Source organism: Protopterus annectens, chromosome 6.part0 (assembly GCF_019279795.1).
Source record: "Protopterus annectens isolate FY-2018-M chromosome 6.part0, PAN1.0, whole genome shotgun sequence".
Taxonomy (NCBI): Eukaryota; Metazoa; Chordata; order Ceratodontiformes; family Protopteridae; genus Protopterus; species Protopterus annectens.
This window is the reverse complement of record NC_056737.1, coordinates 1,662,556,816-1,662,580,634: the sequence shown is the minus strand read 5'-3', so window position 1 is coordinate 1,662,580,634 and position 23,819 is coordinate 1,662,556,816. Positions and strand designations below refer to the sequence as shown.

Below are 23,819 nucleotides of genomic sequence, written 5' to 3'. Positions count from 1 at the left end.
CCTTGGTCAGTCGAGATGTGTTGAAAGCATGCAGGAAAAAGCAAAGTTGAAGAGTAACATTGACTTTCTTTCTGTAATCGTTATTTTTATTCATGCAATCATTGGATGAAAAGGCTATTTAAAGCCTCTAAAATACATATCAGAGGATATAGAAACCATATCTCATCAGGGTGGGGGTTAGCAGCCTCCTGACCCCAGCTTAATACAGTTATTTCCACTACAGATATTACAATGTAATCTTAGTAAGGATGTACTGAAAGGTTACAGGAGAAAAATACAATCATCATATAAGACTTCATTGTGAACTCTGCAGTTGAAAAGTAAAACAGAATTTATTTATTTATTTATTTATTTATTTATTGGCATTTGTTGACCGGGATAGTCCAATGGGCCAAGAAGAGCCCATTTTCAGTGGGGGCCCAGGGAGAAACGCTCCACAGAAAATTTATACAAGGCATAAAAATAAGCTTTTTTACAATGTAGAACATTCAAAAGGAAAAATGCACAGTATAATCTATTACATAGAAAAGCTCCTCAGACAACTTATACAAAGCATAAAAATAAGTTTTTACAAGATAGAACATTCAAAAGAAAAAATACACAGTATAATCTATTACATAGTAGATATAGCAGTATGGGTTACATTATGTCAAGTACATAGCTAATGTAATACATGAGAGCTTCAAGCTACAATTAAATTAAGAGTTTTTCTAGCAGCCAAATTATAGGAGTAGGGAGTAAGAGAAGAGAAGTGGGAAAAGATGTAGGGGGCAGGATGTGGGCAACTAAATGTCTTTTTTTTCTGTCACTATTTTTGTTCAGGCAATTACCAGATGAAAAGGTCATAGCCAGTGTTAGGCACCAGTGAAACCTGTGGCTGCGGGGAACCCCTGATTACCTCCCCACGAATGAGGGCCCCCATCCAGCAGCCACGGGTTTTTCCGACCGTTACTGCTCCTCGTGGACGTTCGCATAGTTCCCTGACGTCACCGTGAAAATCAGAACTGTCTTTCTGTTTTTTTTTTTTTTTTTTTTTGATTCACTGGCAAGCAACACTCAATCAGGTCCACTCACTGAAACAAGGGATCTGATTCGCTGCAGTAAGTTCTTTTTTTAAAGTAGGAAGTGATGAAGCAAGGACCTGATTGGTCCTTGCAAAGCACTTCCTGTACAAACTGCCTTTAAAAAGGCACGTGTGGCTAATAAGGATCACTTCTCTTGTTTTTAAACAGAGGAGTGTTCCTTAGCGGCAGAGTGTGGAGATCGAACTGTGTTTGGACCAGCGTTAGAATGGACTACATCAGAGAATGGATCAGCGGTGGATTCAAGTCTTTGGAGCAGTCGTGGTCATTGGAGAATATGCTTTTCAACTGTCCTTCTAAGGGCAAGTTCTCAAAAGGTCTGAAAAACTGTCCTTTTAAGGGCAATTTCAAAAGGACTGAGTGGTCTGAGGAAGGCAAGCAGAGCAGGCAAGCCTTCAGTTGTGAAGAGGGAGCAGAGTATTGGAAGCAGCCTTCTGTAGAAAGCATAAAAGGTAAGTTTTTGGGTTTAGTTTAAACTTTATTTTTTGTGGTGGGGTGATTGTATTTTGTTTTTTTGTGCATATTTCTTGTGCTAAGAGGTTTGGGGGTGAGGGCTGTGGTTATACTAGTTTTATTTTGGTTTTGTGTAGATTTTTGTGCTGAGAGGTTTGGGGAGGTGAGGGCTGTGATTGTACCAGTTTTATTTTGGGGCTGTGGTTGTACCAGTTTTATTCTGGTTTTGTGTAAAGTTTTTGTGATAAGAGGATGGGAGGGAGGGTTGTGGTTGTACCAGTTTTATTTTGGTTTTGTGTAGAGTTTTTGTGTTAAGAGGGTGGGGGGTGAGGTTGTGGTTGTACCAGTTTTATTTTATGTTTGTGTAGTGCTCTGGTGGTAAGAGGATGGGGGTTGAGGGGCTGTGGTTTTACGAGTTTATTTCACTTGTGTGGTGTTCTTGTGTTATGAAAACTGGGGAGGTGAGGACTGGTTTTACCAGTTTTAATTTGCTTTTATGTAGAGTTCTTATGCTAAGAGGATGGGGGATGAGGGGCTGTGGTTGTACCAGTTTTATTTTACTTTTGTGTAGTGACGTGTTGTGCTAAGAGGATTTGTGAGTGAAGGACTGAGGTTGTACCAGTTTTACTTTACTTGTTTTACATTTGTTTACTGGATAGTCTGACTGGGATAGAACCCATTTTCAGTGGAGGCCCAGGGAGAAATGCTTATCTTAGTACACAAGTGCTAGAAATATGTAAAATAAGTTCAGTTTATCTGTTTATACAAGGGACAATATAAGGGAATGTGAAATGTAATATACATTTAATTTTGATTGCCCGTTGGTTAGGAGAGTCTGTAAGTTACCTATTTGGGGCAATTGGTAGTGTTGGCTCATTATTTATTTATTTATTTTTGGTAGTGTCAATGCTGTATGCTAAGCTAGTGGGGAAAGAATTGCTCTGGGCCTGTATATGTAAAAGGTAGAGATAATGGGATAGGGGTGATGAAAAGGAGGGGAGATAAATAATGGGACAGAGAAGGGTATTGTAGTTAGCTAGAGCAGGTATAGGTGGGCAGTCTTCTGAGGTGCTGTCTAAGTCAATAGTCTTAGGCGTATGGGGTAAGTGGTGAAGATTAGCTTATTTCAGCCTGGGTTGGGACATGACCTGTTACATGTTAGATGTGACACAAGTCTATCAGTGCCAGCATATTGGATTGTAAGTGCTAGGGATGTGGCAGTATTGAGGCTGATAATAAATCCACTGAACTGAAGTGGACCAAGGATGGAGCCTTGTGAGACTCCTAATGTGAGTGGGAGTAGAGGGGGGCAGATCCTGGAGACATTTTATGGCTGTTTATGACCTGTTGGATAGCTTTGGAACCAGTGGAGGGCTAGAGTGATGCGATTAAGGTTGGCGAGAGTAGTTAGTAGTTTGTTAAGAGACTCTGACAAAGGCCTTTAACAAATAGAGAAAGACAGATGATCCTATTTTACCTTCATTTCTAAATTGATGGTGCTGGTATAACTGAGGAGGGCAGTTGCAGCATGAGGCCTGAAGCCATGTTGGGATTTAGCAAGTAAATTATTGGTTGAGAATGAATGCATTCCTCTAGGAGTTCAGCTAGTGGGAAAAGAATTGCTCTGGGCCTATAATTTGTAAATTCTGTCAAGTTTCCACCTTTGTGCAAGGATATAATGAGTGATATTTTCCAGATGGTTGGGACGTACTGCTCAGTAATGGATCTTTTAAGTATTCAGGATAAGAACTGGCTTCAGCTGCTATTTTTTGAAATTCTGCGGGTTCATAGGTTCATAGGTAGGTACTAGGCTATTGGCCCTGGGGCCTATACAAGCCCAGCCAAAAAGGTACCCTGGCTTTTGCCACCCAAGAAAATTATTTTCCTGTGCCACTGTCAAGCAGAGCCACAGAGGTGATCCCCGGGGTAAATTTCCTATTTCCCATCCAATCATCAAGATTTTTCTTGAAGAGTGCTAATGAGGAGCTTTGTTTGATATAGATAGGTAGTTTATTCCAGAATATGGGAAGTCTCTGGGACAGGAATCTATCCCTCTGGCATATTCTGTTTATTGTGGTGACAAGGTTTAGGTCCCTAGAGCGTGTAGCTCGGAGGGATTGGGATCTCTTTAAGTGGAGCATGTCCAACAGCTCTGGGTTTGACATAGCTTTGTATGTTAGGCAAAGATCACCTCTCAGTAGGCGATATGCGATGGAGTAAAGCTGGAGTTTTTTGAGACGGTCTGCGCAGGGCATCTGTTTGAGGCTGGTAATCCTCTTTGTGAGGTATTTCTGCGGCCTTTCCAGTTGTTGTAGATGCCTTGTGAGGTACATACCAAAAGGGGCATTGTACTCTATAATAGGTCTAATGAGTGATGAGTAGAGGGGAACAATGACCTCATTTTTTCTGGATGAGAAACCTTTTGTGATGAGGTGTGCCATGTAGAAGGATTTCCTGACTACTGTGGTGATGTGATTATCAAAGGAGAGACTACTGTCCACCTGTGTCCCAAGGTCTCTTATCACACTTTCGGTGTTAAGTATACTACCAGCTATGTTGTAATTCATGGGTACAGAGTTTTTACCAAAGGGGATGACAATGCCATTTTTGGCATTGAGCTTGAGGCCATGGCTTTGACACTAGGAATCTGTCTCAGTGAGGCCCTTTTGTAGGATGTCCACATCGTTAGGAGTTTCGATTATGGCTCCTAGTTTGCAGTCATCTGCGAACTTCATTAGCCATAGACCTTCTGTGTTAGCCTGTACTTCAGAGAAGTAGATACCAAACAGGAGAGGACCCAGGACTGAACCCTGTGGTACTCCACTTGTCACTGGTCTGAAGTCGGATTTGGAGTCTGCTACTTTCACAGTGTGGGTTCTGTCAGTGAGCCAGTTGGCAACCCATCTTGTGACATAGGGATTTATACCTAGTTTAGTGAGTTTATCTATAATTCCAAAGTGGGGGATGGTGTCAAAAGCCTTGGCAAGATCTAGATAGGCTGTGTGAACCACCTTACCCTTGTCTATGGCTTTGGTGACTGCTTCAAAGAAGTCTATCAGGTTTAGGAGACATGATCTGCCTTTTACAAACCCGAACTGGGTGGGATCCAGAGTTTGGAGATTACCAATGTCTTTGTTTATAAGTTCCATGATGATATGTTCCATGGCCTTGCAGACCAGGCTCGTCAGGCTAATGGGGTGGTAGTTCCCGAGGTCCATGGTGGTTCCCCCCTTGTGGAGTGGGATAACCGTTGCTGTGCACCATTCAGCAGGCACAAAGCCTGAGGTGCGACTATGATTGAACATGGTACTTAGGTGGGTTGCCAGTTCGTTCTGTAGTTTGTGTAGAAAGCAGCCTGGGATGTTGTCTGGTCCCATGGATGCTGTGTTCTTGGCTTTGGAGAGTGTGGTTTTTACCTGTGCAACCATGATTACAGGAACTTTGCATTCTTCTTGTATAGAGATGGGCTCTTTAGGGGGTGAGAGGGGGGTAAAGTTAGCACTGAACCTATCTGCCAGGATGTTGGCGATATCATTTGGGTCTGTATATTTAGTGCCATTGTGCTGTAACTCGGAGCAGATCTGAGTGTTGCCATTCAGATTCTTGACATAGCTATAGAATGCTTTGTGGTTGTCTTTAGAATCAGTGGCGATTTTGTTTTCGTAACTAGCCTTGGAGGATTTTATCAGGGATCGCAGCTTCTTACTGAGGCTGACCAGGGAGCTCCTCCACTTGTGGGATTTTACTCTCTTTTGCAAGAGTTTCTTCCTTCTGTTGTACAGTTTGTTTATGGCAGGGGACCACCAGATTGGCTTCCTTTTTTTGGAGGATAGCATCTTGGTTCTGTTTGGGATAGCACGATCCATGCACTCATGTAAGTGCTTATAAAGTGCAATTGTGTAGGATTCAGTAGTCGTAACTGTATTGTCCATCTGGATGGGTGTCATGAAGTTCACCACTTCTGTCTTAAGAAGCATGAAGATGGCTTTGGAGAAATTTTTTACCATGGTTTCCTTAATGGGGGGTGGGGGCAGGATGTGGATATCTAGGGTAATTAGCTTATGGTCGGATCGGACCAATGAGGCATTGACTTCAGGTGTGGAACACTGGTCACTCATATTGGTAATGACTAGATCTAGGATATTGTTGCCCCTGGTGGGGGTGTGGATAAGTTGATCCAGGGCATTGGAGTTTATGAATTCCAGAAAGCGTTGAGTGAAGGAGTTGGTACATGAGTAGGTTTATTATTAGGGTGTTTGGTTGAACCATAATATTTTCCAGTACATCAAGAAAAGAGGAGTGGGAATCCTGGGGCATGGTGGGTGATCTGTAGAAAGCTATAATTTGGATCACAGTTTTGCCCAGAGTTAGTTGCACTTGGATAACCTCAGCTGCATTATGCTGAGCAACTAGCCTGGAGGTGTGGATATCCTTAATAAATATGGATACACCTCCGCCTTTGGTGTTCTGGTCCAGGTTACATGGCCGAAAAGTGTGGTATGAGTTATAGCCTGGTAGTGCAGGGGTGCTCTCTAGAGCCTTGAACCAGGTCTCAGTCACTGCACAGATATCGATGTTCTCCATTTTAAGGAGTGCCTCGAGTGAGTGCATTTTGAGATTTAGACTTCTGGCATTGAGTAGCATCACCCTCAGTTTTTGCTTGCCTGTTCCTGTCACATTGAGGTGAATTTGTCATTTGAACCTTGCCTAAAAAGGCACTATAGGGGCGGCAAGAACCTTAGCCAGTATCCGGAATCCCAGTGGTGACAGGTGCAGGCCATCTCTGGCAAAGCATCGTGGTCTGTCGACCATGTCATCCCAGGCAGACAAATACGGGATCCCTTTAGAATGGCACCAGAAGCTTAGCCAATTGTTGAAGTCAATCATTTTGTCCTTGTACTGCGGCATCATTCTGGGTGATGGCAGAATGCTACTCAGGGCTAGGGTCATACCTGCCTGGGCTACAAGATTGGAGAGCTCTTCCATGTCTCTTTTCATGTAGTCCAGGAAGGTACGTCTCAAGTCATTCACACCAACATGGACAATGACAGAGTCATATTTGTACTTGTTATGGAGTGACCTGAGTGGGTGGGTAATGTGGCAAATCCTGGCACCCGACAGGCAGCTAACAGTAACCGTCTCCTTGTTTAGCCTGGTGAGTGGGACACCAGTGTGCCTGACTATAGAGTCACCTATGACTAGTGTGTTGGGTACGTTGTTTTGCCTTATTGGCTGTGGTTGAGTGGCACACTGAGTCTGCGGGCTGTGTGTCATTTGGGTTGTGTTGGGGGGGTGGAGGTTGCTTGCATGTCTGCTTTGGAGGTCTCTGTTGCTTGAGCAGATTATTATTGAGAGCCTCCATGAATGTTTTTGTATTTCTGTGTGTGGATTTTGGTGGTGTAGATTTAGTGAGACTGTGATGAGTGTGGTGTGGTGCAAGTGTTTACCTTCTCCTCTTGACTCTCAAGTTCAGTCTTGGCTGGAGAGAGCTTTATCTCCAGTTTAGCTAGATAAGTGCATCTCTCACAGGTTGTAGTGTTGGGTGGTAGGAGTAGAGGGTTGTCTGTGTACGAGGCAATTTCTACATTGCCCCAAGATGCCCAGATTCATCAGATAGACAGGAGAGAACACTGGGAGCTGACCCTTGGACATGCCTGAATAAAAAAACTATTTTCCTCTAGATAAGTGAGGAAAGTGAGTACAAGAGCTGTTTTTCTCTAAGCAAGTGAGGAAAGTAAGTACTAAAACTGTTTTCCTCTAGGTAATGAGGAAGGCTGAGTGCTGTAGTAATTAGTAGGTTATTTAGTGCTTACAAGTTCTGAACAAGTGCTGATCACGAATAAGCAAATTCAAGTGCTAAAAGTAAGAATCTGTATCTGGACTAAACTAGTTACAGGAAAGGGGGGAAACAAGTGCAAATGTGGGCTTTTAAATCAGAAAGTTGAGAGAGATGGAAAAACTGCCCAAATGGCCAATAACTACAATTTCTGGGCCAGAACCACTCCTTATGTGGTAGATAGGTTACCTATGCTTACCACTCCCACTGATAAGCTAGAAGGCTTGCCTCCAACACAGAAAGCTTGGGTGGGCTTAGAAGCTTACATACAGTCCTGGATACAGCAAATCTGAATCTGGACTACACTAGTTACAGGAAAGGTATTTTTTGTTTTTATATATAAAGAAAAGTAGCTAAAACAGCAGTCAAAACAATTGAAATGCAGTGCAAGCTAGCACACTTGAGTATGTAGCAATGTTAGACCAAACGGTTTAAAAAATGCAATTAAATTAAAAATGACTAAAAACAATGCAGAAGGAGTCTATTAAGTAGAATGAGGTAAAGAGAAGGGACTGGGGGGAGTGTCCCAGATCAAATCTACAGTGGGGGCGGGCAACTGCAAAAACTTCCAAATTTAAACCATACAGGAATAGGGAGAGTGGATATGGGAAAACCAACACCTTCAGCAGAGATCTGAAAAACTATACAGTGAAGCAAAAATAACAGTGCACAACTCTGAAGTCAGCCAGCAATGATATAAAATTAGTCAAACAACAATTACCAGTACACACCTGTGAAGTGCCAGAAAAATATACTCAGCTCTGTATATCTCCAAATAGTTTGAAGAGCACTCTTTCAGGACACAGGAAGGCTCCAACAATGATATCATTGATACTGGTAGATTGTCAGCTGAATTTGCAGTAAGTTTTGAGTTTTTTACAAGTTTTTCAAACACTGTTCTGCTATCTAGGTTTATAGTACTGTTTTAAACTATCCCTGAAGTTACACTTTGTTCTGCAGTTTTTTGGCTGTTTGAATTATGCTGAGAGGTTAGGAGGTTGATGGGGCCTATACATTGTTTAAAATGCCTAAAGTTGGGAGGGTAGTTAGCAGCTGTGAGAATGTTGCTGAAGGCATAGATGTTTTGAATGTATACTAATGCAAACCATGTTACGCTACTATTGTGTATTAACAGCAATGTTCTACTCACTGATGCAATGACTGCAATTTTTTTGTTGTCAATAGTTCATGTGTTGAACGTTTGGGAGTGTGGTTAGGGCCTATGAGAATGTTGCAGTATTCAGTGTTTGCCTGGAGTTTTTTAATGGCGGGTCACGCACTATATAAGCACATTGTTAATGCTACTCCTTTTTCACTTCATCCACAACTATTGTGCCAAGACTTTGGGGTGGGGTCCGCAAAATGTACTGATACCTTAATGCATGCTAATGCAAACACTGTTCTGCTATCTAGGCTTAAAGTACTGTTTAACTATCCCTGATGTTACGCCTTGTTCTGTAGTTATTATTGGCTGTTTGAATTATGCTCTTTGGAGGTTGCGGGGATCTGTACATTGTTTACAGTGCCTAATGTTGGAAGGGTAGTTAGCATCTGTGAGAATGTTGCAGAAGGTGCAGATGTTTGAATGTATACTAATACAAACCCTGTTACGCTGCTATTGTGTTTACCAACAATGTACGACTGATGCAATGACTTAACTTTTTTCATTGTCCATACTTATGTTGAAATGTTTGGAGTGTGGTTAGGGCCTGTGAGAATGTTGCAGTGTCCATTTGCCTGGAGTTTTTTTAATGGGGTGATCACGGACTGTGGGGGGGTTAAGAATTCTGCAGAATGTAGTGATATCTTAATCAGGGTTGCCAGATTTGCAGCCAGCCAGGTAGGGACCAAAAAAAAAAAAAAAAGGTTGTTCAAGGCAAGTGAAGACCAAAAAAGCTCCGTGTTTAGCGATTTTTGATTAGCCCGTATTAAAAATCGTTAAACACGGAGCTACTTCTGTTTAATGCGGAACACAAGAAGCTCCGTGTTTAGCGAGTTTTGATTGGCCCGTATGCCAGGTATACGGGCTAATCAAAAAAAAAAAACAAAGCAGAGGCTGGCCGGGATTTAAACCGACAGGGCGGGACTCGGGATCAGGCTGCTGATCTCGGGACAGTCCCGCCCAAATAGGGACGTCTGGCAACCCTGATCTTAATGCATGCTAATGCAAACACTGTTCTACTGTCTAGGTTTGTAGTACTGTTTAACTATCCCTGATGTTACAGCTTGTTCTGCAGTTATTTTTGGCTGTGTGAATTATGCTATTTGGAGGTTGATGGGGCCCGTACATTGTTTAAAATGCCTAATGTTGGGAGGGTAGTTAGCAGCTGTGAATGTTGCAGTGTTCAATGTTTGCCTGGAATTTTTTCTAATGTGGGGCACATACTGTATAAGCACATTGTTAATGCTACGCTTGTTTTCACTTTATCCAAAATTGTGCAGAGACTGGGAGGGGGGGTGAGAATTCCGCAGAAAGTACTGATATCTTAATGCATGGTAATGCAAAGACTGTTCTGCCATCTATGTTTATAGTACTGTTTAACTGTCCTTAATGTTATGCCGTTTTGTAATGACTTCAATTTTTTTCGTTGTCCATAATTATTGTATTGAAAGTTTGGGAGTGTGGTTAGGGCCTGTGAGAATGTTGCAGTGTCCATTGTTTGTCTGGAGTTTTTTAATGTGGGGCCATGCACTGTATAAGCACATTGTTAATGCTATGCCTATGTTTTTGGTTTTCACTTTATCCAGGATTATTGTGCAGAGGCTGGAGGGGGGGATTCCCCAGAATGTACTGATGTCTTAATGCATACTACTACAAACACTGTTCTGCTATCTATGTTTATAGTAATGTTTTAAACTATCCATGATGTTATGCCTTCTTCTGCAGTTATTTTTGGCTGTCTGAATTATGTTGACAGTTAAGGAGGTTGATGGGGCCTGTGAGAATGCATGTCCAGATGTTTTTGGTTTTTGGCCTGTTCTCTCTCTCAAAATGATTGCATAGCACAAAGTGGAGGGCTGAGGCTACAAGCAGAAATGCACTTCATGTTTCATACCCTCCACGTAAAGCATGGTACATTCCCTGGCTTTATGCTTTTGTACACAAATCCTGTGCTAAGGGGACTGTGGGAATGTCTCCCAATGTGTGTGCCACTTCTACATCCCTCGCAAATGAAGTTTTCTAGCAAATCCTTTGTTCAACCAATGATTTTGGTTTGTTCAAGTGGGCTAAGAGATTTAAGGTGGTGGGCATGTGTAGTCTTTTATTGTACCGTAACATTTGTCTTGCCTCAGTTTGATGTGTTCCCCTTCAAACTTTGCCTCTCCTAGTCATTAGTTCTTTCAGACTTTAATCTGCTCCAGAGAGCTTGTAATATCAATCTTTTGTGTCATTTGGGGCCTCTTCACATGTTTGGGGGGATGAAAGGGGAAGACTTGTGAAGAAAAAGGTCACGTTCACCTCTAGTGTTAGGTATTTAACATAAAACTGTAACTTGGGCCTTTCTCATTCTTTTTTGTGCCTACTGGTTAGTCATTCTTCAGTCTTTCTGTCTGCGGTGCAGTAGTGACTGATGTCAATGCAAGTCATTATGCAATATGTATTTTTTAATGCACTTCAAATGTACCTATTACCTACATTAGCTTTTCAATACTGGTTACTGTTACTCAGCAGTTCTTCAGCCTACGGTACAATACTGCATACTGTATAGCTAGTTTATGAACAGCGTTCAGTATTAGGTTGCTTTTTCTTTTGTGTCTGCAGTCATAGTAACGTGACTTTGGAACCTAATCCATTTTTCTGGTTTATATGGCTATACTGCAGTTTTTTGGCCTACTGGTCCTTGTTTCTCTTCAGTTCTGCCTACAGTGTAATACCATCCTTAGAATGTGTTCGGAATGCTAACGTTTGTCATTATGCAGTCCAGATAGGTCAAAGAAAGTTGCATAACGTACCTGAAGTGTAGTGCTTTTTACTAACAGTACGACAAAAGGACCCAATTCTGCATGTGTAGTAATTCTGCTTTACTTCCATTCCCAGTTAGAGATGAAGCGTACATACTTGTCAGGAGCAGCAAAAAGAAAGCTTCAGCAGCAGAGGAATGAGGATGCAAAGAGACAGGGTTTCATTATGAAATTTTTTCTGTGGGTCATCAGAGAGGGGAAATTCAGGAAAAAGTCTGCCTTCAGGACAACACAATGGTTCTACATTACAGTCTGTCCACTGTGAGGCCAGCATCCTTCCAATAGAAAGTTACCACTCTTTTGTGGCTACACCACAGGCTACCTTCTGTGGACCTACAGCCATTACCATGGGTGAAAGCATGTCAGCAAATGCAGATTCAACTGTAAAGGTGTTGCCTGGATCACCAGACGATACAGAAGGAGCCCATACTTCTGTAGTGACAGATGTGGCCTGTGACTTATAGGGAGTGTCAGATATATCTTTTGAGGATCTAGGAACTTAGCCAGACTTGATGATAAGGGATGAGTTTATGGTAGCTGCCATTCAGAATGGACCTGTGCAAGTGGTGTTCCCAGTCAATGAGCAGAAAAGAAGATTTACATCGCTGAACTATTTTCATGTGCTTCCTAATGGGGAGAGAGCAAAACGAACTTGGCTGACATATTCAGTCTCAAAGGATGCACTGTTTTGATTTGCATGCAAATATTCTGGGCATTCTAACCATCTTCTCAGGTCAGGTGGTTACAGAGCATGGAGAGAGATGTCCAAAGCTTTACACAGCCATGACCAATCACCGGAGCATACGGCCTGCATGCTGAAGTGGAAGGAACTTGACAATAGAATAAAGAGTAGGCAGACTATGGATGCTAAGAGACAAGCAGCGGTTGAAATGGAGATAACTCACTGGCATGGTGTGTTAGAATGCATTATTGCAATTGTCCAATACTTGGCGGAATGGAACATGGCATTCCATGGTACAAGTGATGCCCTTGACACCTATGGCAATGGCAATTTCTTAGGCTAAGTGCAACTTTTGTCACAGTTTAATTTTGTCATGTCTGAACATTTGCATTGTATTCGGAATAAAGAAGTAATGGATCACTATCTTGGGAAGGATATATAGAATGAAGTTATCCAGCTGATTGCAAATGTTATTTTAAGGACCACTGTAGGGAAGGTGAAGGATGCTAGATACTTCTCCATGATTCTTGATTGCATGCCACACATCAGCAATCAAGAGCAAATGACTGTAGTAGTTGGGTATGTGGATATTTCATGGACTGCAGCCACAGTTGAGGAACATTTTCTGGGATTTGTGTCTGTGAATGATACTACTGGGGCAGGAAACTCTTCTTCAGACTCTTCAAAATCATCAACTGGACATTAACGACTGTCGAAGACAAGGATACGAAAATGGCAGTAACATGAAGGGGAAAGAGCTGGAGTGCAGGCCCAGATAAAACAGATGAATTCAAGGGCTTTTTATGTGCTATGTGCCTACCATAATTTAAATCTTATAGTTGGTGATGGAGCACATTCATCACTACAGGCAGTATCATTCTTTGGATGTCTGCAGAACATGTACGTACTCTGTTCAGCATCAACAAGCCGATGGCAGATCTTGAAACGGCACACAAATGTCAAGCAGTACATACAAATGATGTTGCAACATATCAACAAGCAAGGGGACTGTGCTCAGAACTTATGTCATACCATTTCATTGTATATTTAGTGGTTTGGTATGATGTGCTGACAAGAGGTAAATCGTGCAAGCAATGTTCTGCAGAGTCCATCTGTTGATATTTCAACATGTCAAAGTGCTGGCATCAACAATGTACTTGCTGAAGAATTAGAGAGAGACAGGATTTAAAGATGCCATGGACGAAGCCTCTAAGATAGAAGAAGAACTGGATGTTGGCACCACATTTCAAGAAAAGAGGCAGAGGAAAGTAAAACGGTTCTTTGATTATGAAGGAGAATATGAGACTGTATAGGATCTAGTTGTAAAACTACGTGTAGAGCTCTTCAATGTGCTGCTGCACACAACAGTTCAATTATTTACTACATTGAGCAACTTTCAGAGTTTGATAAGGCCTTTGTATTTTTATCAAATATTAAAGCCTTGATTGAAGTTGCAGAAGACACATTGCTCCAACACTGCAAGATTCTGAAAGAACAACTGACTGACAGGATAAGTGGCCACTGTGACACTGACTGTGACCTTGGACACGAACTTAGCCTTTCTCAAATGATTGATAATGAATCATCACCACTGACTGTGTTAAATTTCCTCATTCTCAACCACTTGCAAGACATATATATAAATACTTATGTTTCACTGCATATTTATTTGACTGTTCCCGTTACAGTGACTACTGCAGAATGCAGCTTTTCTAAGCTGAAACTCATAAAGACATACCTGCATTCATCAATGAGTCAGGAGAGACTTTCAGGCTTAGCTGTGCTCTCAATTGAGCACGAAGTGGGAAAGTGTATCACATGGCAGCCTCATTGAAGACTTTGTCCAGAAGAAAATTCGTAAGAGTCCAGTAAAACTCTAGGTATGTGCTCGTATTTCCTTTCCAGTAATCTTTTATAATGCTGTCAGGCAGTACATTTCAGGTAGCACCTTAGTGATGCTTGTATGCTGTGTATTCACTTTTTTTGCTTACTCCAATAGGTAGGACCATGAGGATGGAACTAGCAGGATGTTAGGCAAAGGCAGCTAGGAGTGGCAGGACTCATGGGGAGCAGCAGGACTCGGGAGTGGCAGGAATCGTCAGGATGCTAGGACAGTTGGGAGTGGCAGGACTTGTCAAGGGGGCTAGGACAGAAGCACAGGAAGAACAGTGGCAGCAGTCAGAAGCTGAAGAGGTAAATACACATGGAAGACGAATGACACTCTGGTCTTCACCTTTTTCTCTCTGGGTTTGAGTCTGCCTGTGTCAGATTCACTAATCCCCATTACTCTCTTGTGCATGGGTTTGAGTCTGCCTCAGGCTCAGCAATCCCCATGGCTCTCTTCTGTTTCTTTGGGTTTGAGTCTGTCTGTCTCAGGCTCAGTAATCCCCATTGCGCTCTCTGTTTGGGTTTGAGTCATCTGTCTCGGTCTCAGTAATCCCCATGGTTTTCTTTTGGGTTTGTTTGGGTTTGAGTCTGCCTCAGGGTCTGTAATCACCATGGCTTTCCCTTGTATGTTGTGTCTGTAGCCTTTTCTGTGTCCATAGCTGTGTTGTGTACGTCTACAGTGTGACTGTTCTGCATGTCAGTAATTGCCTTGAGTGATGTCAGTTTATCTGCTGCTGCTTGTTTCAGTCTTGCTGTATTGCTGTCATTGTTTTGTGTTTGGTAGTGGTGTCTCAGTTCTGTTTTGTAGTAGTGCTGACTTAATCTTGTGTGGGTTTATGTTCAGTCTTGCAGTAGATTTGCCCTGGTCTTGTCTCTGTACTGTGGGGTGGGTGCCTCTGTCCTGTGTCTGTGTGGGCGTTAATGTTCAGATTTGCTGTAGTGCAGTCTTTATCATGTGTGGGTGTCTGTCCTGTGTGCAACAGTCTCTGTTTTAGTGTGCTTCTGTCCTATGTGAGAGAGTCTTTGTGTCTTTGTGTGGGAGTCTTTGTGTGGAAATCTTTGTGTGGAAATCTTTGTGTGGGAGTCTTTGTGTACCTCTGTGGGACTGGCTACCTTGATGCAGTACAGAGGCTTGTCGTAATGTAACAACATTGTTACTAAATGCCAGTCATAGCTCTCAATCTCATGGCACAAAATCTGGACAAAGCCATAGATAATGGGGTTACAGCCCCAAAGATCTGGGCAAATTTTAAATATTGTTCTTATAAACTGAAAAATTTGCTGGAATAAAAGGTGTTACCATGCATGTTCTGAAGGATATGAAGTTAAACTGAAATGCCTGTCATTTAATGAATTCAAGCCATCAATGATTTGCCACAAAAAAATCCAGAAAATTAAAAATTGTGAGGAACAGACCAAACATGAGTCACATCTGGACATTCTCTGAAAATCTGGGCAGTTGAGTACACAGTCAGTGCCTGCACCTGTGAGTGGCTACCTTGCTGTGGTAAAGGGGGTTGTCTATAATGTAACATTAGCACTAAATGCCATTTGGTGTGTGTGCAGCTGAGTGGCAACCTTGCTTTGGTACAGGGGTTACAGGGGTTTCATAATGTAACATTGGTTCTAAATGCCAGTTAGTGTGTGCACCTGTGAGTTGCTACTTTGCTGTGGTACAGGAGTTTGTCATAATTTAACATTGGTACTAAATGCTAGTCAGTGTGTGCACCTGTGAGTCATACCTTGCTGTGTGCACCTGTGAGTTGCAACCTTGTTGTGGTACAGGGGTTATCATAATGTAACATTGGTACTAAATGATAGTCTGTGTGTGTGTGTGTACCTGTGAGTCGCTACCTCGCTGTGATACAGGGGTTTGTCATAATGGAACATTGGTACTAAATGCCAGTCAGTGTGTATGTGCACCTGGTAGTCGCCACCTTGCTGTGGCACAGGGGTTTATCGTAATGTAACTTTGGTACTAAATGCCAGTCCATGCACCTGCGAGTTGCTACCTTGCTGTGGTACAGGGGTTTGTCATAATGTAACATTGGTACTAAATGCCAGTCAGTGTGTGTACCTGTGAGTAGCTACCTTGCTGTGGTACAGGGGTTTGTCATAATGTAACATTGGTACTAAATGCCAGTATGTACCTTGGCACATCAATTCTTAATGAACTCAATGTAGTGACACTAGAGTGGTTAAATGGTGCTGGATGAGCTTGACAGGGAAGGGGGTGTGATGGCAATGTTTTCACACTTGATATTCTCCTGAGTAGGGCTCCTTGCTGGGTACCCCCAAAACGCTAGCTCCGTCCCTGGAAAAGGTTGTTTAACAATAACTCTAAAATGCATCTCAGAGCATCTAGAAACCTTAAGGGCCTCCAGGACCTTGGCTTAACACAGTTAGTTTCATTGTAGTTATTACAGTGTAGTCTACGTTCTTTGTGCTGACAGGATGCAGGAAAAAAAAACAAAGTTGAACAGTAACACTACGTTTCTTTCTTTGATCATGTTTTTTGTTCAGGCAATGACTGGATGAAAAAGACTGTTTAAAAAAAACTCTAAACTACACCTCAGGGTGTCTAGAACCCTCTTGGTGCAAGATCCCCAGCTTAATGCACTTGTTTCCTTCATCATTATCAGATAGCAGTCTTACTTATATCATGTTGAATGAATGAATGAATGAATGAATGAATGAATGAATGAATAAATAACTGTGGGAACAAACTGAAGAGTAAGACAAACTGTGAAAAAAGGAAGAAAAAGTAATCCATCACCAGTCACGAATGAGTAAGGGTCCACTGGATTAGTACAATTAAAGGGAGTTATCAAATAAATTAATGCTGCATGGGTATAAGAAAAGACAACACTCATAATACAATCATTACACAGGGCTAAGAAATAAGATATGTGTTCTCTAACGATGAGGTACAAATAGTAGTGAAGACAATTAAATTGTCTATACTAAATATTTATTCTTTGTCATAATGAAATAATGCTTTAGCCAACTCTGAATTATTTATTAAGTTTATGAATGACTTATACTTTTACATATAAAATGTTGCAATTAATATTATTTTATCACAAATTTTAATACCATTATTTATACATTTAGTTATTTGACAAAATTGCTATCATGAGTCATGGTGAATTAATCTTTTGTGGTGAATCGGAAGAAATGGTGACCTTTTTCAGTGACTGTGGCTACGCTTGCCCTGAATATTCAAATCCATTTGACTACTACGGTAAGAATGCACAGCTGTTTCCATAACTATATATTATTCACTGTACTTTTAATTAAAAATAATATTGGATGCAGTATGCCACAAAATACTGTTTTCCTTGAGCGACTTGTGATGTCTGGGCTGAAGGCCATGTTTCTCTTGCATTTAGTAGGCAAAAATATGGAATGATATACCTTACAACAGCATTTATTATTACTACTGGTATGCTGAATATGAACTTCATGCCTGAATCATTTCTTTGTGCTGGTGTATGTCATGCTTTATGTTTTCCAGAACAATCTGAGTTTGAAAAAATACCCACACTGATGTGAAGCCTTACAAAGAAAATTATTTTAGTAGAACTTTAACATAATTATGGGGAGTATTGCTTACAGTGGATATAAAAAGTGTACACACCCTTGTTAAAATGCCTGTTTTTTGTGATATAAAAAATGAGACAACAATAAATCATTTCCAAACCTTTCCCACCTTTAATGTGACCTATATCTTGTACAATGTAATTGAAAAACAAACAAATCTGTTAGGGGAAAAATATACAAAATAAAACACGTACAATAAGCTGGTTGCACAGTTGTTTTACACCCTTAAACTAATACTTTTTTGTGTGTGCACACCCTTAAACTAATACTTTGTTGAAGCACCTTTTGATTTAATTACACCATTCAGTCTTCTTGGGTAGGAGTCTATCAGCTTGACACATCTTGATTTGGCAATATTTGCTCACTCTTCCTTGCAAAAGAACTCCAAATCTGTCAGATTGTGAGGGCATATGTTGTGCACAGCCCTCTTCGGGTCACCCCACAGATTTTCTGTTGGATTTAGGTCTGGGCTTTTTCTGGCTGGGCCATTCCAAAACTTTAATTTTCTTCTGGTGAAGCCATTCTTTTGTTGATTTGGATGTATGTTTGTGGTCATTGTTGTGTTGAAAGGTGAAATTCCTCTTCATCTTCAGCTTTCTAGCAGACACCTGAAGGTTTTAGGCCAAAAGTGACTGGTATTTGGAACTGTTCATAATTCCCTCCACCTTGACTAAAGCCCCAGTTCCAGGTGAAGAAAAACAACCCCAAAGCATGATACTGCCACCACTATGCTTCACAGTGTGGATGATTTTCTCTTGGTGATGCAAAGTGTTGTTTTTGCACCAAACGTACCTTTTGGAATTGTGGCCAAAAAGTTCAACCTTGGTCTCATCAGACCATAACACATTTTTCCACATGCTTTTCGGAGACCTGCTGTATTGTTTTGCAAATTTTAGCTGGGCCTGGATGTTTTTCTGTGTAAGGAAAGGCTTCTGTCTTGCAACTCTACCCCATAGCCCAGACATATGGAGAATATGGGAGATTGTTGTCACATATAGTATACAACCAGTACTTGCCAGAAATTCCTGCAGTTCCTTCAGTGTTGCTGTAAGTCTCTTGGCAGCCTCCCTGACCAGTTTTCATCTTGTCTTTTCATCAATGTTGTAGGGACATCCAATTCTTTGTAACGTCACTGTTGTCCCATATTTTCTCCACTTTTTGATAACTGTCTTCACTGTGTTCTATGGTATATTCAATGCTGTGGAAACTTTTGTGTACCCTTCTCCTGACTGATACCTTTCAACAATGAGTTCCCTTTGATGCTTTGTAAGCTCTCTGTGAACTATGGCTTTTGCTGTAGCAGGCAACTGAGTAAATGTCAGGAAAATCCTAATAGGACAGCTGAACTTTATTTGGGGTTAATCATTCTTTTTAATTGATGGCAGGTGTGTACTCAAGAAGACTGAATGTTGTCATTAAGTCAAAAGGTGCTTCAACGAAGTATTAGTTTAAGGGTGTGCACACTTATGCAACCAGCATATTGTATGTTTTTTATTTTTTTATTTTTTTATTTTTCCCCTAACAGACTTGTTTGTTTTTCAATTGAATTGTGCAGGTTATAGGTCACATTAAATGTGGAAAAAGTTTTGAAATGATTTATTGTGGTCTCATTTTTTTTTTTTATATCACAAAAACCTGGCATTTTAACGGGGGGTTTGTACACTTTTTATACCCACTGTATATAGTCAGTTTCAGTGATTCAGCATACTTCACTTCATCACTTGTCTCTGATGCCGGGAAGATCAGAAGGCTATCTTTTTGGGGGGTTTTTTTTGCTTTTTCTTGCATCGCGATCCTCAGTTTATTTACAAACACTGGCATTGTAAGGGAAGGACTCCTGACTTGCTCTCCTTTAGGTGAAATCTTCATGAGGTCTCTTCTATTTGAGCTTGTGGGAGATCTGGTAGGAAAGTAGAGATGCAGTGTGATAGTCTAATTTTAAATGGTGTAACATGAAACAGAGCAAGTACAGAGTGAGAAGGCATGAAGTAGTAAGTACAGGAAATACATAGAGACTTCAGCCATATACACTTCACATTAAGAGCATTTACAACACTTTGCTATGGTAGAACACAATATACCATAGTAAATTAGGCTAAACCTATAGCAAAAGGGAAAACAAGTTAATGTTTCTAAGCACAGAGAAAGAGAAATATGGTTAGTATACACACAGTGGAAATATTTATTTAAATGAGAACCTCACCCAAAAACTAAAAAAAAAAATATATATATATACATATATACACACACACACACACACAGGGTTTATATTAGAACATCGAGGTTTTCAAACCTTCGAATGTTCTAATATCAAACCCTACGCAGCAAAAGTTTAAAATATCGAAGCAACAAACCCAAATTTTTTCCTAGGGAAAGAATTTGGTTGTCCGTTTCTATTGCTTCAGTATTTTCAGCACTGTGGTGGAAAGTTAAGGGTCGGGTTCAGGTAAGTGTGTGATTGTGTGGATGTGAGGGTTAGGGCTGGTTAGGTGATTTAGGCTTAGGGCATGGGTTAGGTATGTGTGCGATTGTGTGGACATGAGGGTTAAGGCAGGTTAGGTGGGTTAGGGTTAGGGAGCGGGTGAGGTGAGTGTGCAATAGTGACGGACCGTAGGGTTATGGTTTGGGTTAAGGTAAGTGGGTAGTTAGTGGTGTGTGTATAGTTTAGTGTAGGGTTAGGTGTAAGATTTTAGGTGTATGTGTGTGGATTGCTGTTTGTTTGGTGTGCTTGTGTTGTGTGTATGTGTTTTGGAACAGCGATCCCCCCCCCCCCAGGGAAAAAATCACTATTCTGACAATTCGAGATTGTAGGTAGGTAGGGTCGATTAATCACAGTTCACTTTTTTAAGCAGCCGGTGATCTAATATAGACCATATATATATATATATATATATATATACATATATATGTTTTTCAGCAACTCTTGAACTTTTCTGCATTGCTAATTCCAAAAAGTCAATAGCTACTGTTGATTTGTAATTTGTTCTACCCCAAAATGGTCTGAAGGAGGCTGCTATGGCTAGCATTAATTTGTTTTACAGTCAAAGGCTTCCCCTTCCTCATGTCACGTTAGAGGGACAGATAGAAATCCTTAATATGAGGGGACAGATAGAAATCCTTAAAGTGAGGGGATCATTTATTGTAGTTTTCTTTCTCATCCATTGACAACATTGCTGCGATGACTTACTTTTCACTGTCAACATCAGTCCACAATTTTAATTAGTTTGCTTTTTCATTAGTGGCCATCTCTGTTGCAGCATTTTAAGGAATGTTTGAATGACAGGCATGAAAATGTAGATGAGTTCATTAATGTTTTCAAAGTAACAACTGTAGTTCAGTATTCATGTGTGAGAACTCTGATCCCTGTGATTAATAGGTGTTACTTGGGCCGCGATGGTTCGTGTTGCATTCACAGTTTTAAATATTGTAGCTAGAATTAGTCTTTGTGATTATCTTATCCAAACTCCATAGGTTCATAGGTGTGAACTAGGCTAATGGCCCTGGAGTCTTTACAAGCCTAGCCTAAAAAATTGCCCAAGCATCGTGCCAGCCGATGTTAGTTCACAGTGCCCCTATCCAATAGGGCAACTGGAATGATCCCTGGAGTGAACTTTCTGTTACCCATCCACTTGTCAAGATCTCTCTTGAAGAGGGCCAGTGAGGCGCTCTGCTTGACATGCAGAAGAAACATGCACTTTTACAGAAATTACACAGTAGAACAAAGTGCAACATCAAATACTGACAAAGTAAGAAGAGTTAGATGAGCATATCTGCTTTCTTTCTTTGTGGCAGTGAGTTTTATTACCTTTACATCTGAAAACTAAGCTTGAAAGCCCTGCCTTTGTTCAAACTCCAGGTTACATTATTTATCTGAGGTGTGAGTCTGGCAATCTTTAACTGATAAGGCACATGTAAATGTCATTGTTTGAGGCATTGTTTTCTTAATGGCCCTGTAGTCGGGATAAGAAACCTAACCTAAATAATCTGTCACTATAGTAGCCTTTATGATGTAACAGATGAGCCAAATGCAGGAAAGAAAGGCAAACATTCTTAAATTATGCTTTTCTGTAAAGAAGTGTTTAGTTTTGGATTACAGGGAAGGAAAATCACTTTTTGAAAAGAAAAAAATTGACTTTTGTGTGGAGTTTTCCTTTAACTTTATCATTTTTATTGTTTTATATGTAACAAACCTTTTCAACAAAATCAGATAACAGACGTTTTCACATATAATGTTCATTCCACATTTATCTACCATATTATGCAATATACTTGCCATAGTACACAACACAAAAATCCAATATTTACATCTTATTACAACAGAGCAAACTTATTTTGCATTTCTAACAGACAGTGAAAATAATGGTACAAGAGACAGTAATGTGTAAATTCATTCAGGAATTACAGAACATAGAATCAGTATAAGAACAACTGCCATGTGGCCAAAAATGGAAGTGGAAGGAAAAATATTAAAACAGAATGCAAAACCTTAGGGTGTGAACAATTATGGTACAGGATCACACACAGTAACCCCTGTACAGTATGTAGTGACACACATTGCAAGCACTGGAATGAGATCTCCTTCCTTGAAACTGTGAACAAAGCCCGTGACTCCGGTTGTATTGTGTCCACCCTCCTTCTAGACCTTTCTAAGGCTTTCGATACCATCTCTCACATCCTTCTCCTAACCAAATTCGCTAATCGAAATCTATCACCCTCTTCTATCAACTGGTTTACCAGTTACCTTTCCAATAGACAACAAGCAGTCAAATGGAAGAAAGCCATTTCCCCATTCCTTAACACCTCCACTGGTGTACCCCAGGGTTCCATATTAGGTCCCCTATTGTTCAATATTTTCATAAACGACTTCCACCACACTATCCCTAATGCGAAAATCGTCCAATAGGCAGACAATTCAACAATTATCTGTTCTGCTAACTCCACTCCCACCCTCATAAAATTAACCCAAGAGGCCTTCTCATACACTGAACAATGGATGTTAGATAACCACCTGGCACTCAATGCATCAAAAACCAAACTCATGATATTCACCCCTTCCAAAACCACAATTGTCAACAAAAATTAATTCTCCATCACCAGTCAGAATAACACTTCTCTTGAATTAGTATCCAGTGCAAAACTGTTAGAGTTCTCATTGACAATCAGCTTAAATTTGATACGTATATACGAACAAATATTAAAAAAAAACACCAGAAACTTGGTATGTCCTACCGCCACATTCGCTACCTCACACCATCTACTAGATTTCTTCTCTCTACCACGTATCTCATCCCTTCTCTCCTTTATGGTGCCCCACTCCTAACCAACCTACAAATCTTCTATTAAAACAAAACTCTCTTCCTGCTACAACAAAATCACCAAATTCACCAATGGACACAGATCCTCCACTCATCATTGTGTTGCCCTCCACAAACTAAATTGGCTAGAGCTGCCCAACTACCTTATCTACACTCAACTAATTCATGCTCAAAAACTCATCTTCAGTCCCTATCTCTGCCCCTCCCTTGCCTCAACCTTTACAATGCACCTACCTAGCAGACATCTAAGAACCAATACTCAGAATCTGATTGAACTTCACAAACCTGTCCGTCCAGCAGGCAAACCTTTACTCTCTTTTTCCTTATCATGTCTCTGGAACTCCCTCCCACCTCATATTCGCCTCACCAGTGGCTCCTCCACCTTTAAAACTCTGCTCCATTCATACCTAACATCTCTCTGGGAATGCTCATGTTCCCATCCTGCTTAACATCCCCAGCAGCTACCTTACTCCCTACCCCTTCTCCCTGTCTCCTTTAATCCTAACTCAAATATCTACCTCCCCATTATCCTCTCTGTCCCTACTTCCCCTAACTCATCTCTCCCTTACTTCATTTAACCTACATATCCAGCCCCCACTGATCATATTTCCCCTGTGAGAACATGCATATTGTAAATAGTTCCTTAGTTTATACCTACTTATAATTGTTATAGCCTTAACATCTATGTTAGCAATGATGGGGACTATATATTTGTAAACTTTTACTAATTGTATATAATTTCTGTTTTTATCTGCTAAATTGTATTATCATATACTTTTGTTTTCATATACTCTTCTTGTACTTTATATATTGTACCTGTGGAGCTTTTTTCCCCAGAACTCCATTGAAAATAGGCTCCTTCAGCCCAATGAACCACCCTGGCAAACAAACTTCAAATAAATAAATATAATAACAAGACATACATACAAAACATATAAGTTAACATCAATGTACGGATATATATAGCTGTCTAGTAGCTGCAGGGTACAGATATCAAA

The 23,819-nt window shown here is 40.7% G+C and overlaps 1 protein-coding gene across 1 annotated transcript in view; it reads left to right on the top strand.

Moving 5' to 3' along the window:
* Positions 1 to 8,149: 8,149 nt before the first annotated feature.
* LOC122804885 (ATP-binding cassette sub-family G member 5-like) overlaps positions 8,150 to 23,819 on the top strand; it is a 195,153-nt gene continuing 179,483 nt past the window's right edge. Inside the window, exons 1-2 of the mRNA XM_044075073.1 lie at positions 8,150 to 8,231; positions 17,018 to 17,147. Coding sequence (XP_043931008.1) covers positions 17,039 to 17,147 — 109 coding nt within the window. The 5' untranslated portion in view covers positions 8,150 to 8,231; positions 17,018 to 17,038. The remainder of the gene's footprint in view (positions 8,232 to 17,017; positions 17,148 to 23,819) is intronic.